The sequence below is a fragment of the Pteropus vampyrus genome, unplaced genomic scaffold (assembly GCF_000151845.1).
Source record: "Pteropus vampyrus isolate Shadow unplaced genomic scaffold, Pvam_2.0 Scaffold79, whole genome shotgun sequence".
Classification (NCBI taxonomy): Eukaryota; Metazoa; Chordata; class Mammalia; order Chiroptera; family Pteropodidae; genus Pteropus; species Pteropus vampyrus.
Window position 1 is genome coordinate 4,463,797 of NW_011888860.1, and position 13,680 is coordinate 4,477,476.

Genomic DNA, 13,680 nt, shown 5'->3' on the forward strand with positions numbered 1-13,680 from the left:
CTTGCCAGTGGTCCTAAATTTACTCCCAAAATTTGCCATAAAATACCTCACTTTTATTATTATTTTTGCATCCCTCTAGTATATAGATAATCTTTGGGAACAAATGACATCATTCTATTTATAGCATTCTATTTTTTGTAGTTCTGTTAGGTAGTTAGGTAGACATGAGTGACTGGGGAATGAAAGCCCCTCCCATAAACCTCCCTGGAACACCCATTTCATAGTTTTAAATTACTCCTTCATCCTGAGAAACAGAAAAGTAGAAAGTCATAAAATATCGGCCAGTTTAATCCAGCCACAAGTGCTTGCACAATCAATTGTACAGTAACCTCCCTATGATCTGGCCTCATTATACCATCATTATAATAACATACCTATGCCCAGAAATTCACGAATCTAATTATAACAGACTGAATTCTGGGTAACCGCATGCGCAGTAAGCAAAAGGTTATGTAACAGCCAAATGTCAATCAAAATGATCTCACACACCAATTTTTTGGCACCACCCATCATGACCACAATATAGGGTTTACTTCCTGAATTCTATGCTATTACAGCCCTTTTTGCTCTAACCACCCCTCTCTTGGAGTGTACTTTAATAAACCTTACTTTGTATACATCTCGCTGATCTGTAATTCTTTACTGTCTCAGTGAAAAGAACCAAGGACCTTTTCAGTGCTACCGGGGTAACAATGGATTTCAGATTGCCCAAACAGTAACAGTTTGACTAATGAAAATGTCAAATCCTAGAAAATCTAGGATTCTTACAATGAACGCTGGCAGCAAACTGCATTTTTTTTCTAAATGGGAAAAGGGTTAAAATGACTTTTTCTCTTCTCTTTCTCCTTGATTCGAACTGGCCTTAGGTTCATTTACTTCTTTTCTTCCCTTATCCTCCTGATCCTTAATCATTAAGCCCTTAGATCAGCATCGAATGAATATAGGGAGGAGGCAAGAGATTTAAAAATGTTAATGGAGCTACATTCAGAGACTGCAATATACTGGTCAGCCTGTGGCCAGGCCAGGAGGACACCTGTAGAACAAAGGAAGATTTCTACTGGGATTACTAACAACCCATTTCCCACACCTGTGAAAAGGAAACAGAATCATTCCCTATGGCTAAAACCATGGGAAACCTATGGATTAAAGGCTGGAAATTTACAGCAGCCCTTTCACTCTGCATATTCTTATCTTTCAGGCTACATACTCTTCCCCTTCCTCACTGTATATCCATATCAAAAGAAATGGGTTAACCGAGTCTTTTAAACTATAACTCACAGGAACTAAAGAATGATTTATAAATTGAATTCCCTGAACACTCAGCCTCCTACTCACTGCCTTTCCACATCCCTCTCACTGTCCCTCTCACTCTCTGCCTCTGAGAGGAGACCACACTCTGTCTGTGGAGTGTTACCCCTTTTCTAATAAACTTTCCTTTGGACTCTAATTATGGCGTGTGTGTTGAATTTTTTCTACACTCAACCAAAGGACCCTCATCTCGGTGCAGGGCTTGGTCTCTCCAACCTCAACTCTGGGAAATTTGCCCTGCCCTACATCGAAACAGCCTTAGGAACAAAGCCTCAAGTCTGTTGACCTGAGGGGGGAGCGCGGTATTGCACGCACTTCTTGTGCTCCACTTCAGCTCCTCAGGGGACCTCATGGCTCCACATATATCAGAGTACAATAGTGGCATCCAGCCACACATGCGTGATACAATAAGCTGAATTATGTTTACATATTTTAGGCGCAGGCGCCCTACTACACTAATGTAACATTCTAAACCCAGGGTCCTATTCTTAGCTGCGAGCCTGGATCACAGCCAGACCTGGGACCAGCTAGGCCTGGGACCCACACTTAAATAGACCTACTTTTTTTGCTTCAAACTTCTGTCCATATCTTTTTTGGTTATTGATGCATACAGGCAAAATGAACCCCTTGATTTTGGTAACACTTGTTCATAAAATTTTCACCACTTTGTGTGGCTAACGAGCAATGTAAAAGCCCATGAATGCTACCTTCTCTTTAAAAAATCTTTTTTTAAAGTATATTTAGTCACCAACATTATAGATTCTCTGTGCTATAGCTTGGTTGGCTTTTTAAACTTAAAGAAATTATAACATTGTGATTTATAATAAATACGTATTTGATTTTAGTCCCCATTTCTGGCACAGAGCTAACACCCTTGGAATTTCCTGTGTGATGAGAGCAATAAAAGTGTTTTGTTATGTTAATGGGTGACCTTTGGACCTCACCTAAGGATGGCAGCTGGTTGCCAGGAGATTCATCAGCGTAATTAGAAGGTTAAAACTTTCAGTCCCACACCCTCCTTTACTTCTAGCGAGGAAAGGGGGTGGTTGAATCAATCACTAATGGCCAGTTTAATCTTTCATGCCTATGTAATGAAGCTTCCATAAAACCCAAAAAGACTGCATTCAGAGAGCTTCCAGGTTGGCGAACATGTGGAGAATTGGGGTAAGAGGTGCACTAGGAGAGGATACGGAAGCCCTGTACCATCTTGCCTTATATATTTTCATCTGGATGTTCATCTGTATCTTTTATAATAAACAGGTAATCCAGTAAATAAAACACTTTGAGTTTTGTAAGCTGCTTTAGAAAATTAATTGAATCCAAGGAGGGGTCGTAGGAACCTCTGATTTATAGCCAGTCAGTCAGGGTCAGAATTACAGGTAACAACTGACATTTTCAGCTGACATTTTCAGTGGGAGGGTTGAAGGTTTGAGGGGTGAGGACACAATCCTGTAGAACTGACTGAACCCTAAACCTGTGGAAAATGGCGCTATCTCTGGGCAGAGAGTATCTGAATTGAGTTGAATTTTCAGATACCCTGCTGGCATCCATGAATTGCTTCTTGGTGGTGTGAAAACCCTCCCTTCCCTCTACCTACAGAAATTTGGGTCTCAGAACACTCATTTAAAAATATTCTAGGCTTTCACTAAGAAATAAAAATATGATTTGCATATAGATCTTTGATTATGTCACTGAAAAACAGAATAAAACCTACAATGTTCTGAAAGAAGAGGAGCAGAGATTGTCAATGTGGTTTTACATTTGTCATTTTAACTGGGAACCAGAGCAGAGTAGAAAAGCTCTGGTTTTCTACTTGTTGCAAAGGCCACTGGCCTAGTTAAACTGTTGTGAACTGGGGCATTTGAGTCTGAGTAATTCAGGACTTTTATTTTCAGCACATGTCCCCAATCATTCCTGTAGAAATGAAGGCCATCTCTTGACTCCAAATGTACCATTTACCCTTAGCCCATAATCTGTACCTTTCATCCACCCAGTAAAGACAGAAAAGTAAAAAACAAACAAACAAACAAACAAACAAACAAGAAACTGTTACATTCTCGGATAAAGGAAGTTGAAAGCATTGGGGAAAAGAGAAAGTAAAATTTTTGCCAGAGTTTATTAAACCAAAAAGATACACTTCTAGTTGTATACCCTAAACGTGCTTCCTTTAACTTTATCATTTGTTCTGTAACATACCCTACTGACCAAAAATAAAGTTCACCATTTATTATCAAAGAAAATATCTCCATTAATACAAATTCAAATAACACATACACTACTTGGAATGAAGAAAGAGGGCTATATTTTGTGAGATATTTCTAAACAAATGCTAACTGGATTTAAATATGCATAACTTATTTTAACTAGAGTTCAGAAATGGACCAGGAGTAATACAAGTACCACTTTAATCCTGTTAGACATTCTAGATTCTTCTTTTATCTTCTTACTGTATTATTATTCCCTAGCAGGTTAAGGACTTTGTCTCTATCTAGTATTGGCCAAGTTCAAGGGGCAAGGATAAACCTGAGTGGAATAAATAGTAGAAATGTTGATGGCCATAAAGATGTAATGAAGTTGTTAGCTCAGTAACAGGCAATGTTATATTGTGGTTATGGACTCTGAAATCAAGCTTTCTGGATTCAAATCCTAATTATTGGCTGAATAACTTTGGGAAAGTGATTTAGCCTCTCTGTCATTCAGTAGCCTCATCTATAAAATGGCAGTAATAAGAATACTTCATAGAGTTATTGTAAGGATTGAGTGAGTTAATAATGTAAAAGTATCTAAGTCAACTCATAAGAAGTTTTTGATAAATATCAAAATTATGAAAATTTAATATATGCATTTTCTCATGTTATTATTTTTCCAAAATATTTTCATGTAGTCACTTAGCATTCAAGTAAGAGGATACGGAAGCCCTGTACCATAGAGATGAACAATAATTGATATAACTCACTGCTCATTATAATAATTTTTAGATTGCTTTAAATTTTTCAATTACATATATTCTTATTTTCTTCAGATAAACCTTAAAATCACTTTGCCAACTTCTAAGAAAATACATTCCTAGAATTTTAATTGAAATTCTATTAAACCATACATTTATTTTGGGGAGATTCTTTTACAAAGTCTAATGTTCTCATCCTGGGATATAGTATATCTATCCACATATTGAAGTCTTAAAAAGTGCCTATAATATTTTCATAACAATTATCTATGTTTATTTTACATTAATTCTTAGATAATTCATAATTCTGCCATTAGATACTATTAAATATAATTTATTCTTATTTATTACTGTTACAAAATATTTAGTATTTTGTTTAGTAGAATTTTTATGCCAATGTTATAATTTTTATAGTAAAAAAAAAATCAAAACTTTTTTGGGTATGTCTGTTTTCATGTATAGAAAAACCTCAACCAATATCCAGAATTTAGAGCAATTTTTACCTGCAACTTATTTTTAGTAAAAGCACTTTCTAAAAGGTAAAATATTAAGTCTATAAAGTAAGTATATCTCTAAGAAATAGGATAATATTATAATCACTACAATAAACAGAATTCTTGCTTTATCTCTCTTAAATGATGGGTCAGTAAGACCATTTCAGTCCAAACAGAAAGAGCAAGAACTTAAGAAAACTCACTGTTTAATTAACAGGTTCATTAATTGTTGTGAACTACAGAAACCTACCATTTACTACTGTTCTGTATTTTTTTCTACACACTTGTACCTTAGCATTCTTTTCATACTTCTGTAATTGTCTTATTTACTTATTATTTACTTGTTTTTTGTCTATTTTTCTGAATGCAGTTTTTATTAGGACTACAGCCTTGGTCGTCTTGTTTACCACAATGATAGATACTCAATCATAATTTTATTTATTTATTCATTCATTTGATAAATACGTATTAATCTTCTATTCTCTGTCAGGAACTTTTGCATATAGACAAGGGATCTCTGGCCTCAAAGTGTTTATAGATAGAAAGCAAAAAAGTTAATAATATAATTTTAGGTAATTGTAAGAGCTATTTGGGGAATAAGGTAATGGAATAAACAGAGCAAAGTGGGTAGGAACACTATTTTAGAAAAAAAAATAGTAAATGAGAGCCTCTCTAAGAAGGTAAAATACAAACACAGAACTAATACAAAAGATTTGGAAGAAGAATGTTTCAAGCAGATTGAATAGTAAAAAGATACTGAGGTGGATAAACTTGGTGGTTGGTGGTTCAGAAGTGGCAATAAAATTAGTGAGCGAGTGAAAGAAAGAAAGGAGATGAGGTCAGGAAGGCAATCATGGTCAGACCATATAGGCAAGGTCTTCTCTTAACTAGCACTTTCCACACTTTGTTGTGCATATAAGTTGAATATATATGTTAAGAGCTCAGGGGAGAGTGTTAGATGGGAGATGGAAATTTGGGAGTCATTAGATTTTAAAGGTATGCAATTAAATGAGCTCATCTAGCAAGTGAGTATCGATCAAAAAGATATTTGAGGTTAAGAAGAGGAGACTGAAAACAATTCACTAGTGAGGTAAGGAAAAAAAGGGGAAAAAAAAACAACAACAAATAATGTGTGATGATGCTTCAAAAGCCTAGTGAAAAAGTAAATGCTTCATTCAGCACAAGGGCTGGAGGAAATTAGTGAGAAGGGTAATCAAATACCTCTGAGAGTTCAAATAAAATGAATAAGAATTGGTCATTGGATTTGGCAAGATATGGAAGCTGTTGCTGACTTGACAGAGATGGTCTTGGTGAATAAGGTGATGATATCTTGACTGGACTGTAAGAAAAAGAATGGGTGATATAAAGTGGAGGCGGAAACAATAGACAATTTCTTTGATTTTTGCTACAGAGAAATGGACCATAACTAGAGAGTGATGTTGAATCAAAAGATTTTTATTTTAAGATAGGAGATATTGAAACATGTTTATGTGCTGATATGAATAATAGGTCACAAGGAAAACAACGGTTATGCATGTGGAAGGGCTGGCTTTGGAGGGGAGAAGAGACAGTGACAAAAGGGAATGCAAATCATATATGTATGTATGTGTGTATATATGTATTATAAAGATACATGTATATGTATTATAAAGATACATGTAGGTTGGTAGATCTTGTGGTAGGACTATGGAATGTTTTTCTTCTAGATGTTTTTATTTTTCAATAAAATAAGAAGAAAAGTCATTAACCAACAGTGAGAAATAAGAGAGAAATATTGGAGATTTGAGCAGTGAAGAAATGGTGTAACATAATTATCTTAGAATGTGTGAAAGCAAATTTAGCAGAGTAATGTATTAGGATTCAAAAGGCAGTACTGAGGAGTCATTTAAGATAGAGTACTACAATTAAAGTGAAAAAAAGTGGGATTTCCTCTAGTCACATTTATCTATTTAGGGATTAAATGGTAAGGTTACTGAGGATATATGCTGAGGAGAAATTATTGCAATGGACCATGGCATCTAAACCAAGTAAGAAGGAAGTGAGGGCTTAAAAATGTGGTGAGTTAATGCATTGTCCAAATAAGACCAAAGAACAGTTGCTAAAGTAAGTGAATTGAAAGACAGGAGGTTATTTGAATCTCAGGTAAATAAAACCCTATATAAGGCACTACTGCAATTTTCCAAAGGTATTGGACAGTGTGACTTGAACCATGTGCATACAGCTTAAGCTACCATGAAGTTATCTTGTAAAGCTAATTATGCATCCAGTCAGCATATGATTTTACTCACTTACACTTCCTAAGAAATACATCTATTGAGAAAAGCGGGGTCAATTAATACAGTTTTATCCCTTTTATTTTAAAGTATGTTTAACTGTTTAAGGCACCAAACTGAAAAGTAAAACATCATTCAAACCAAGCATGCTATTAAAGTATTAGCCTTAAGTGCTATTTTCTCTTTCTGCTGTTATTCTCTCAATAGCAATAAAACAGAAATCGTATTATTGAATTTGAACGCTAATACATTTCCAGGATAATCTGAACAGCAAACAAATAAAATCTTGTAACTCCATCTCCAATACTCTTCAGAAAACAGTTAGGAGGGCAAAAAGTCCATAAAGTAAGGCACAAGGATAGGCAATGAGAAGCTGTTGTCCTTCCATGTCCAAGGCTGAAATGAAGATTTTGGAAGCTGAGAGACTACACCAGCCAATGATGATCAGTGCTGACACAGTTCCAACTGTGCCCCTATAGCAAAGACAAAAGAGATGATTACCTTACATCAGGAGAAAAAGATATTTGGATCAGAGCTGCCTCTGAAATGTGCTTATACAGTATTTATAACTACTTTCTCCATTTGTAAAATGAGGGTGAGGAATCATATGAACTCAAAGGCCTTCACCAGTTAGAAAATATTTGAGTCAAATTCACCCTCAGAGGTTAAATAGTTCATGCTTAGGTAAAACTCGAATTAATAGAAAGAGAATTCACCTGTAGTTACTCTCATATGTCAACATTCAAGTCACAACTCCTGAAATTCTTTTATATAAACTATCTTTAGAAACTTCTTTTATAGATACAGATATTTTCCTTCAATACTTTTTTCCTAAATTTACCCAAGATATGGGCCGAAAGATAGCTGGACTTGCATTCTAGTGGGATGCCTAGTCCCCACTGCTCCCAAGTCCACTTCCCAGGTTTTTGTCTTGAGCCTACACAGTTCGAGTAGGGAACACATGGAAAGGCACATATATGTGTTGCCTCCCACTTCACCACTAAAGATTCCTTTTGTATGTGTACATGTTGATTTTTTAGAATACTGAAATAGATTTGTTCAAATTGGTGCCTTCAAGAAGTAACTGTGGAGGCAATTCTTTAAGAAGAAATGGGGAAGTAACGTAATTAAGTCTAGCTACCTTGGGAGTAAAATAGGAGGTGTAGGTGGAAAGAGTGAATTTCTTTTCTTACATGCAAACTGAATATATTACTTAGGAAAATATTACATAAGAGTTAGGAGAGGTCTTGGAATATATCTAGTTGCCAGCTATAAAGCAATGGAGTGACTTGACAAAAATTGCATAGTAAAATGGGCATTAGGTCAGAATCTCCTAACTCCTAGCACACAGTTCTTTTCACTATTAAACTATACTGCCTCACTTGATCCTGGTTAAATCTGAAGTCGAACATTGTGTTAACTATTTGTGACAATGACAGGAATACCTACTTATAATAATTTAACCAAAGCAAAACAAATGAAAAACTGTACAATATAGCTTATAATGCCTTAGATTATAAATAAATAAAAATATTTAAAAAGCACTCTAATAAATATTATATTCATTGGTTTAATTAATATCAGAAATAATTTCTAGAGTGATTTAATTTATATGTTTTCATCAACAAAATTATAAAATTATATGCGATTAATTTGAATGATGTACTAATATGCTCAAAAGGTCAATTTCAGTGTAATGGTCTTAGGGGTGAGATAGTTTATTCCTCTTTCATATAATTTAAAGGATTCTAAATCATCCCTCAAAATTTCAGAATGAAAATCTAATGAAAAAGGTTCAGATTTCTGATGATTCTCAAAATCCAAGAGTTTTAGTTTTTATTTTCTTCTAATAATGCATAGTCATTTAAAATGCCCCAAATTTGCTGGAAATAACATTTAAAACTTAGAATTTTTAAATGGTAAATAATTATAGTATTCTTTGGCAAAAGCATTTGAAAAAAATAGAAGTCCTAGAACTGAGCTCTGTATTAACTTGTCAAATGTTGGTAACAAACAACATAGTAAGTAGAACAGCTTGCTGAGGAATATGATATACAAAGGATGAAAGTTTTTCATGGATAAGACTTAGTTTACTTACACTGTATTTATACATTCTAGGTATCCATTTTCTGTTGTATTTCTCTTTTTTAAATGTTGAAGAATACTCGCTGATAAAACAAAAGTTTGCTCTAAATTATTCTCAAGAATGTTACTTTAAAAATGAGACCATATTAAAACAAAAGAGCATTCTTAGTAATGCTATGAAAAAATTATATAAAATATATTCAAGTAAAAATATTAAAGGCTTTTTAAAAATGTCTATCTTTGGCATTGGTAAATTCTTACATAATATCCAATGTAGGGTTAATAACCTAAAATGTACATCATCCAATAAAAAAATGCAAATTGAGTCTCCTTTGGATATGGAAGAATCAGCACTGATGGCAAGTGTTTATTTCTAATTATTTTAGAGCAGAGTAGGTGACAAAGGATTATGTAATTACTTGTTTATCACCAACCAAAGTGGTTGTGATATTCATATGCCCTGGGAAAGTACCTGACAAAAACATATCTACTGGATCCTTATTAATAGCTTTGAATTACAAATGCTAACTTCCTAGGAAGTAAAAAAAGAAAAAAATATTAACTGAGCATATATGCCATAAATTTCTCAAGCGTTAATATCTTCATCAGGGTTCTTGGGGCTTTTGCACTGCATGGAGCCCAGCTGAAAAAGAACAGTTGCTTCCCACCTAGAAGACAGAATGTCTTAAAGTTGAGGCAACTTGTTAGCATTCACCAGGCATTTACTCTTCCCAAATCAAACAAGTAAATTTTCTATAGTTGTTATATTACCCATGACAATAGTTCATATTAAAGAAAGTGACAACTTACAAATTTCCATTTTTTAAGGTTATTTGGTTTAATTTTTTTAATCATCAAAACAGGAACAGCATCTGCACCAAAACTGACCTACTTTCCTGAATCTGTATGTGGCTTTTAACAGTCATTGGTTTTCCCAATTCCACTACCAAAACGATCTGAAAGAGGTTAACTGCTGCACTGGTATGGCAAGACTTAGTGATGATTGTGCATGTAGGGTCAATTAGTGCATACAGAGACTTACTGCAGTGAAAAGAAGATGGCACAGCTGGACAGGATGACCATGGGCAGTAGGCAGTAACCCAGTACACTTGCCACGCAGCCATAGGACACCCCTGAAGAGCTCATCAAGTTTAGTAAAGCGCAAATCCCTAGGCAGCCAATGGCACTCATGCCATACACATAACCAAACTGAACTTTTCCTGCCTGGAACAAAGAGAAGAAAATAGTTTGAATACAAAACAAACATCAAGAGGAAATCAGAATTGCAATACATCAGCTTTGAATATATTTTCATCATTATAATTATCCATACCTCAGAATTATCTCATCCAATTAAAAATTAAGTGGAATGTTTCTCTAATATGTCAAAACAATTTGAAATTGTTACTGTTTTCCAAGTGGAGTAAACCCACCCAATGGAGCAGTGCATCACTGAGGTGCTTTTTTAAGTGTGTCCATTAGCATCATTAGCATTATTTCACAAAGTAGCCATAAGAATACAAAAGATATTCAATGAGAACTTGTGACTAATGCAGGAGAGAATTTTGCTAGCATAGCCCAAGGACACCATGACAAAAAAATTAGTAGTGACCAACTTCCCCAACTGCAGAGGAAGAAGAATTGAAAATAGCTGGACAGTTTTGAACACTAAAATGATCATAACATTTTCCATTTCCCTTAATTAATCATAAAATAAATATCTCTTTCTTTAAGACATAATGACTTCACAGAAAACAGCCATGGAGAAGAAAAAAATCACAGAACTGAAAGGAACCTTAAAAATCAAGGAATTTCAGTCAAGATAAAGGGCTAGGCAAAAGCAGGGTTCGACTTCTTCTATGACCACATTAAAATTATAACCAAATTATAAAACAAATGACTTGGAGAACCATCTGAAGCCTAGATGATCATAACTCATACATCTGAGCCTATAAAGGAAAAGCCATATTGAGACTGGTAGGAGGGGCGGAGATGCAAAGTGGGCTGGTCCCACACCTGTGTGTGGTGTTTGAGCACCAGGAAGGAGAGAGCAACTGCAGAGGCTCCCTGAAGGAACGAGGGATCCTAGCCTCACACAGGGGTTCCCCAGCCCAGGGTTCCAGTCCCAGGAAGAAGAATTCCCACAAAAACTGACTGTAAAAATCAGTGGGGATTTGGGCTGTCTGAGTAAGACAGAAAGAATCTGAAAACTCACACATTCCCTTTTAAAGGGCTCACTCACAGATTCACTTGCTCACACACACTCACCCTGTGGATAGTCAGCAACTCAAGAGGGCAATACAAATGGGAAGAGACTGAGTAGTCTGGTGCTAAAGCAAGGGCTTGAGGGACATCCATCATTGCTTCTTTGTTGGGCCCTCTTCCAGGGCAGTTTGCAGATGGGTGGCATCTGGCCTGGGTTGAGCCTTTTCCCAACTCGGCCAATTCTAAAGTAGTATTGGCAGTGTGAGATCAGCTCACTTCACCTTAGTCTCCTTGAGACCCCAAACACCCAATCCGCAAATTGCTTTTGTCAGGCCCGTTGCCAGGCAGCCAGCCCCACCTAGCACCTTCCCTGGCCTGCTCTTTTTTGGGCTGGCAACAGCCCTGAGCTCAAGCTGCCCGCATGCAGCGTGCACAATACAGGCAAGACTTTTAGCAGCGGCCCACTGGTGCCAGCCCTAACTGCAGTGTCTCTTGGGAGGATCACTGGGGTCTACCAGCCAGAGGCAGATGATGGCTGGCCTCGCTATGATCTGTGACTTTTGCGGGAGACAGTGGCAGCAATCTGCATTGGCTCGACAAAATTGGCTCGCTCCGCCCCATGCCTCCCTGAGACCCTGTACCACCTAACCAACAAATTGCCTATGGTGGGCTCATTGCTAGGCAGCTAGCTCCACCCTGTGCTTTCGCTGGAACACAATTTCGACAGCAAACAGCCCTTAGCTTGTGCAGCTGTGAGTGGCCAGTGCATCCCAGGAGAGACTTTTGGTGGTGGGCCACAAACTCCTTCCCAAGCTATAGTATTTCATGAACAGATCTTGGGTGTCAGAGACAGGCAGCAGCTGGCCTTGCAACAACCTGAGCCTTTTAAAGGAAGCCTCAGATTCAGCATGAGAATAAAACCTGATTCTGTATTGGCCAGGTGAAATCTATATACTTTACCCTGGTGACTCCCTGAGTTCCTGCCTCATCCAACGCCCATACCAACCAAAGATTCTTAAAGCTGCAGAGACTTACAAACAAATGACAGGCAGCCTCAGGTTTTAAGGTGCACTGGTCCTTTTGCTGAGCCATCCCAGGGTCAGTACTGGTAGTAACCTTGGCTCACAATGTGGTCTCTCCCACTTGCCTCCAGATCCAGCACAGGCAGCAATCATTCATGGATTTTTTGTAGCTCCTACTGGGCATCGTGAACAATCAAAAGCAGCAATTGACTTTGATCTACACAGGAGCCCCTCTCAAGGACCCCAGAACCAACACATGTGGAGGCTAGCGTCAGGCCACAACAAAGCACCACATAACTAGCCGCATAATCAGTACACCCAAAGGTTGTTCTCAATAGGTACATGAGCCTGCTGGAGTGAATTCCACTTCATGGGGTCAGCCCCCACACAGCGGCTCATATTCTCTGGGCATGGCCAGTCTCCACAGGCAGTCAACCCAAGAGTCATTCTCATCCTGTGACATGCTAACAACAATCAAGGATTAGCTACAAAAAAGAACACACACAACCACACATGAGGAACATACGCAAAACCCCCGGCAAAGGTGATCAGGGAGACTGAATCACTGGGCCACACAGGACAACTACTGCATAAGGCCACCTGGCAAGACTGGGAGACATAACAAATCTTCTCAATACATAACAATGAACACAGAGGGGCACCTAAAATGAGAAAACAAACAAAAACAAAAACAAAACAAAACAAAACATGGCATAAATGAAACAATGGGAGAAAAGCCCAGAAAGAAATAAACAAAATGGAATCGAGCAACCTACTAGAGACAGAGTTCAAAGCACTGGTAATAAGGATGTACAATATACATAGGGGGAGAATAGATGATCTCAGTGAGGACTTCAACAGAGAGATAGTAAGCATAAAAAAAAAGAATATGGAAACTGTAAAACAATCAGAAATGAAGAATACAATAACTGAAGTGAAAAGTATCCTAGAAGGAATCAACAATAGAAGAAATGAAGGAGAGGATTGAATCTGTGAGTTGGAAGACAAGATAGCAGAAAACACCCAATCAGAATAGCAACAAGAAAAAAGAATAAAAACAAAAAAATGAGGAAAGTTTGAGACCTCCAGGACGACATCAAATGCACTAAAATCCACACCATAGGGGTACCAGGAGAAGAGAGAGAGCAAAGGATTGAGAAGCTATTTGAAGAAATAATGATTAAAAAAAAACAAAAACTTCCTTAACCGGCAAAGGAAATGGACATACACTTCCAGGAAGCACACAGAGTTCCAAATAAGAGGAAAACAAATAGACTCACACCAAGACACATCATCAATAAAATTAAAGAGAAGGAGAGACTATTAAAAGCAGCAAAAGAAAAGCA

General features: G+C 37.0%; 1 protein-coding gene across 1 annotated transcript in view; it reads right to left on the reverse strand.

Annotated features, from left to right (window-relative positions):
* Positions 1 to 6,742: 6,742 nt before the first annotated feature.
* YIPF7 (Yip1 domain family member 7) overlaps positions 6,743 to 13,680 on the reverse strand; it is a 32,231-nt gene continuing 25,293 nt past the window's right edge. Inside the window, exons 5-6 of the mRNA XM_023532243.1 lie at positions 10,150 to 10,331; positions 6,743 to 7,495 (exon numbers count right to left, since the gene is read on the reverse strand). Of these exons, the coding sequence (XP_023388011.1) occupies positions 7,333 to 7,495; positions 10,150 to 10,331 (345 nt within the window). The 3' untranslated portion in view covers positions 6,743 to 7,332. The remainder of the gene's footprint in view (positions 7,496 to 10,149; positions 10,332 to 13,680) is intronic.